The 5,955-nt window shown below is 51.9% G+C and overlaps 1 protein-coding gene across 3 annotated transcripts in view; it reads left to right on the forward strand.

Annotated features, from left to right (window-relative positions):
• Positions 1–1,708: 1,708 nt before the first annotated feature.
• LOC113489000 (apoptosis facilitator Bcl-2-like protein 14) overlaps positions 1,709–5,955 on the forward strand; it is a 4,658-nt gene continuing 411 nt past the window's right edge. The window contains exons 1-6 of one of the 3 annotated variants that reach the window (XM_026864467.1): positions 1,709–1,765; positions 2,917–3,638; positions 4,334–4,471; positions 4,849–4,910; positions 5,190–5,453; positions 5,847–5,954. In XM_026864467.1, the coding sequence (XP_026720268.1) occupies positions 1,734–1,765; positions 2,917–3,638; positions 4,334–4,471; positions 4,849–4,910; positions 5,190–5,453; positions 5,847–5,894 (1,266 nt within the window). In that variant the 5' untranslated portion in view covers positions 1,709–1,733 and the 3' untranslated portion in view covers positions 5,895–5,954. The remainder of the gene's footprint in view (positions 1,766–2,916; positions 3,639–4,333; positions 4,472–4,848; positions 4,911–5,189; positions 5,454–5,846; position 5,955) is intronic. The other 2 variants (XM_026864469.1, XM_026864468.1) reach the window with 2 other exon arrangements.

Genomic DNA, 5,955 nt, shown 5'->3' on the forward strand with positions numbered 1-5,955 from the left:
CCACATCAAGAAAACAACGAAATTGATTGTGAAACTCCTTCTCACCACTGGAATCGACCTCCTTTGGAAAGGACATGGTCATAGGCGAGTTAGCAGCATGGGGCTCCTCATGGACGGTTTAATTATTTATCAGAAGTAGATGGGGATGCTGAAAAAGAAAGCCAGGTAATTCCTAATCAATACCAGACTCTGATTCATCAGTGTAGGCTCAGGAGAAGTGGTGGGAAATGGGCTGGATCTCTCCTAATCATAGGAAATTGTGACCCAGAAAGTTTGTACAAACAGAAAGAAAATAATCCTGGATTGTTTCAATTGCAAGCTGAATCCATTAAGAGGAGAAGACCATTTTTATCTGGGAGGGGCCTGGGCAGCACATCATCCCAGCTGAAAACTAGAGAAAATGCACCATTGCTCAGGTGGAAATGTTGCCGAGGGGTTTTCCAAAGCCGCCGGGAAGGCAGCTGCTGCCCGGCAAATGCATCCGCATGCAGCACGGTCCCTGCAAGGTGCAGTGCGGGACATTGCCATCAGATGGCAAAATAGCAATGAGGATGGTGAGCAGCAGCCTGCAGGAGGGTGCAACAGGCACCGGGGTGCAAGGACATGAGTCTCTTTAACGAAGTAACAAGCGGGAATGGCCTCAAGCTGCCCAGGGCAGGGTCAGGCTGGCTCTGAGGAAGGATTTCTGTGCAGAAGGGGCTGTTGGGCGTTGGAATGGGCTGCCCAGGGCAGGGGGGAGTCCCTGGGATCCCTGGAGGGGTTGAAGAGTCGGGCTGAGCCAGCGCTGAGGGATCTGGGGGAGTTGGGAACGGTCAGGGGGAGGGTCATGGTTGGGCTGAAGGAGCTTCAAGGGCTTTTCCAACCTCGAGGATTCTGGGATTTTGTGATTCTGGGGTGGACTGTGGGGCCAAATGGACTTTTGGTGTAAGAAAAGCATACGAGGATTTTACTGTGCCCAAGGGGCAGATTGTAGATGTTGGGATGTGCAGGTCTGTCTTGCGAGTTCGGCCCCTGGAGATGTTCTGCCCCTGGGCAAGGCTGAGTGGGAGCCTTGTGGGTGCAAAGGATTCGGGTCATGAAGCCCACCCTAGTTCATGTTTTTGGGTGGGTGCACGGGCTGTCTGAAGGACCCCAGGGTGGGTTTCAAACATGTCGTAGCCCAGTCATGCTTGGTGTTAGGCAACAGTTTGATAGCACCATGCCCCAGAGTCTCTGTGGTGCCACAACAGCCTCCAGCATCCAATTTCCTGGAAGCTCCTGGGATGTGAGCAGGACAATCTGCTTATTGCACTGAAACCCCATTTATCTGAGAAAGTTATGACTTCTTCTTACAAAAACAACTCGGAAAAGCCCATACATGACATCACACCCATTAAAAAAAAACCAACCCAACAATAAAACAGACCAAAACCAAATGCCAAACAGCTGGGTTCGATAGCTGGTTTCAAAGGCCAGCGGTTACACCAGGTGACAGGTGATTTTTATGCTGTGTTGCTGCTATTTGTCATAAGGAAATTGTTTTCTCCTCCAGCGAAACTCACACCCGCTGGTTTTCCGCCACGAGGGAGGTGATAGTGGGGATCCCAGGCGGAAGCATTTGCCACTCTCCTACCTGAATGGCTGCTAAAAATAGGACTTACTCAGCCAGCTGCCAGCCCTGGGTATAAAACAGGCACCTCTCAGGAGAGCCTGACAACCCTTAGTGCCTGTGGCCGAGGAGCTTGTCTTGACAGATGTCCAGAAGGGCAGAAATACTGATGGAAAGGTAAATACCAAAAGATCAAATAAAGAATGATGTGGCCAATGTACTGGAATCAATCAAAGTAGGATGGGGGTTGTTGCTTTGCTGTGATTAAATCTAGTTCAGTGATTTATTATTGGGTGGTCGGGTGGCTTTGGTGTTGGCTTGGATGAAGGAAACTGGCCTTCTTGATCCAAAAAAAAGGCCAAGTTGGGGTGGGTGGGTGTGCTTGTGCCTCCTGATGATGCTCATCTAGACTGAGCAGAGGCTGATGCCTGGCTGCAGGGTGGTTTGTACAGCTGAGTGTGCTGGATTTTGATGTCAGCTTCCCATGTACTGTTCGGTGGTAAAGAAAGTCTGGTTTGGGTCTGGTTCTCTGAAGGGTGAAATTGGTTTTGGAAGCAGAGCCAACATGAGGCACAGGCACAGCACTTTGGTTTTTCAATAGCAGCATCTTCTGTTTATTTTTGCTTCTAAATGTAGAGAAAAAGGGTGATGGGAAAGTCAGGCACCAGGTGCTCTGAGTTCTGTTCACAACCCTGTACTGGTGAGAGCTCACAGAGGGGCTATGTCACTGCAAGGTGCTCAGCCAATATTGTCAGTGACTGAGGATATTTGCAAGTGCCCACATTGCCCTTGGCCTCTCCAAGGGCTGGAAGGACCCAGCCTTGTTGGGGAATGTTGTTGTGGTTTTGTTTTTTTTTAGCAGCCAGTACTTTAAGGGGAGACAATAAAAAAATCTGGGTTGTGCAATTCACTGGGGGGATGGTGCTCCTGGTGCATAGTTTTTCATTGTAGTATGGGAACACATCGCAATGGGAAGATACAGCACCATGGTATCTGGATGATACCCTTGCTAGATTAAACCCTCTGGATGATAACCAGGCTTTCTCCCTGAGACGTGACCAGTTCGTCTCCCTCCTCCCCACAGTTTCACTTCCTTTATCAGCAGTGTCGATAGCCCATCGTAAAACCTCGCGTGTGCAGTCTGCATAAGGAGCACTCAGATAACAACTATAAAAGCAGTTGATCATTTACTGGAAACAAAAACAGTCTTGGACACCCACAGCACCCTTGGGTGCCAAAATGGGGCTGATTTCTATCATGCCCAATCTGATCACGCAGCATCCTGGGGGAAGCAAAAATCAGGCTGAAAATGTTGTTTTTCTCTGCAGCAACATGCAGGTTCTGGCTGCGGAGAAGCCTCGGTGGGATGTGGGGAGGCAGCCGTCAGGCAAGATTCTCTCACTGGACAGGCAAGGGGCCAAGAAAGTGCTGGAGATCTACGTCAGGCGCTCGCTAAGCTGTTGTGAAAACTCGCTGGTGGCCAAGAAGACACTTCAGGAAGGAGCCAGAAGGCGAGGGAGGAAGGCAGATGGGCTGCAACGGTCGAAAAGTGACTTCAGCAAGTATTCCTGTGCCAAACTCAGCCCCAGGAAGGACCAGGAGGAGGAACCCAAAGCACAGGACCCGGACAAAGCTCTGGATGATGAGAGCAAAGCCCCCAAGGAGGTCTCTAAAGAAGAGTTGGAACCCAAGAGGAAGAGCACAAAAAACTCTTCCCAGGGCAAAACCCAACGCACCTGGTTCAAAAGTTTCTTAAATTTCCTTTTCAAGAAGAGCCCTGAGGAGCAGAAGGAAAATGCAGGGCAAAAAGCAAAGGAAAAAGATGCCAAAGCTCCTCACAGCTCTAAACCAGAAGGGGGTAAAAGATCCGGAGGGGATTTGAGCACATCCCCGCCGCTGGGCAGAGCCCCGAAGAGGAGGTCCAGCCTCAAGAGGGTTTTCTCCTTCAAGAAGCACGTGGAGGAGGAGCGGGGAGAGGCGGCAGCTGGGGCAAGGGCCAAGCGACCCAGCTGCCTCCCACTGCAGCACGTCCAGGCGCCGACCACAGCAGGTGGGACCCCACCACCCTAACCCAACCCTACGGCCAACGGGACCTCCACTGGGCATCTTTGGGGAAAGCAATAGTGCTTAGTGCCAGTTCCTATCCCTACGCATCACCCTCCATTGCTTTCTGGGGTCTGGGATAGGTTTTGGGGACTGTGATCTCAACCTCCTGCCGCAGGCAAGGGTCAGCCTGCCCGTTCTTTGAGCACACATCACTGCTCTGACTTCTGAGCACAGCAAGTTACCCCAAGCACCATCCAGGCACAGGTTTTCCCCCCCTCTGGCAAATGAGGGATATAGTGGTTAATTTAAACCTGCATTTGAGACCTGAGATTAAATCTTAAGCCACTCTAGGGCCCATGTTAAGCTGCTTTCAATTTGCTGTGGGGAAGGGTGCAGGCAGCCAGCCACCGTGGCACAGCAGCCAGAGCCCGCGGGACACCCCTGTCCACGCCCCAGCCCTTCCCCTCTAGAAAAGCCGCTAAGGGGATTGCTGTGAAGCTTCAGCATATTCAAGGCAAGTTGCAACTGCTCGGTTACGGTTCAGAGAGCGCAGCCCCGCCGTTCTCCGGCGGTATGCACTAATCCAGGGTGGGCACGAGCACCACGTGAATGCAGCCACCGCTGCGGCTGCTTTTCTTTTCAATCCATGGCCAACAAAAAAAATTAATTCACGCTTCTGAACACACTTTTTCCTTCCAGCAGATGCGGAGCAGCCTGACGGTTACTACGCACGAGTCTCGGAAGAGATCGGGCTGATCGTGCAGGGCAGTGAGAGCCAGGGGAGCAGAGCACGTGGATGCGGGGAGCCGCCACGGCCGGCCAGCGCTGATGGGGTCGGTGAGTGTTGCCCTTGCAAGTGCTTCATTGCTGGCACATATAGAGAACTTACATGCATGAGACTTGTCCCCATGCAGAGCCTACACGGGACCCAAACCTGCTTCAATCCTGGCCCAGGGGCTTACATGACCTGAAAAGTCATATGAAGACTTTGGGGGAGATTTTCAGCATCAGGGCTTGATTTGGGGAGAGAAAAATTCAAAGGGGGGAGGGTGGTTTTGCTGGCTGAGGATAACAAGACAGTGAGCTGAAATGGGGTTTGGAGGGGAGGAGGTGGATAAACATTGTTCAGGGACTTTTTCCTGGGGACTAAACAGAGCATCTGGGTGTAAAGCTTGGAGAAAGGGCTGGAGATAATGTGGGATCTCTCTCTGCAGATGAAGCCATCAGGAGAATCGTTGCCCTGCTCCAGACTGCAGGAGATGAGCTGGACAGGCAGGTGAGAGAAGAGCTGTGGTCAGCTGGATGGGGTCGAGGGAATTTGGGCCAAGCTCTGTAGTGCTCTGAAATACAGCAACACCACTGATTTCCCTGGTGCAGGGGAACACTCAGTAAAACCAAGGAAATGACAACTTTTAATTCCCCGACTGGGTGTGATCACGGCTGTCTGTCTGTCCTCCCTCAGATGCCATCCTCGTGTGGAGTGAAGGCATCAACACAAGGATGACACACTGAGTTATTCACTCATAACGTGTGTATTCACTTGCTTCTTAATCAGGTGAAGGAAGATGTACGGCTACGGATGTTCTTCAGAGACATGTCCTACAGCTCCTTCAAGAACTTGGCTGATGCATACGTCCACAAGGAAATGACGGCCAGTAGACCCGACGTCAACCCCCAAGAGATCCAGTTTGCCTTCGCAGTGCACCTCACCGCCAAGGTGGCTGGTATCTGCAACCAGGCGGTGAACAGGATCATGGGCTTTGGCACCCGCTACCTGGAAGATTCGTTTGCACCTTTGTCCTACAGCAAAATTCTCCAGGTAGGGAGGAGGACTGAGTCTGGGGCTGAGCTTCCAGCAGCAAGTTAGGGCAAGTGGTGTAATTCTGGGGTGATCGACAGACCTGGGAGGGTAGCAGCCATGTTGGTTTATACTGGGGGGGAGACTGGGTGCTGGATCTTGCCCTGTCCTGTTTGCGCTGCCTTTGCCCTCCTCCAACATGACCATGGCCCATGTAGACACAAGGAGCAGAACTTTGCTCCCTGCCCACTGCGTCTCCACAGCCGGGAGATGCCCTGTAGTGCAACGGCATTGCTACAACCTGGTGTAACTGCAGCTTTCCCTGGGGAGAATTTCCTCCTAACCCCATCTAGAAGACCAATAGCATCAGCTCCATTTGGGAAGGGACCTCACAGATGTTTCCTTCTATTTCAGCAGGACAAAGAAAAGTTCAGCACAGACAACTGTGAGAGCCCGGACTGACGTCAGCTGCTCTGAAGGGCCTGGGAGGCCAAGGATGCAGATTTACTGATGGGGGGGGGGG

Source organism: Athene cunicularia (assembly GCF_003259725.1).
Source record: "Athene cunicularia isolate RWA chromosome 26 unlocalized genomic scaffold, athCun1 chr26_part2, whole genome shotgun sequence".
Lineage (NCBI taxonomy): Eukaryota > Metazoa > Chordata > Aves > Strigiformes > Strigidae > Athene > Athene cunicularia.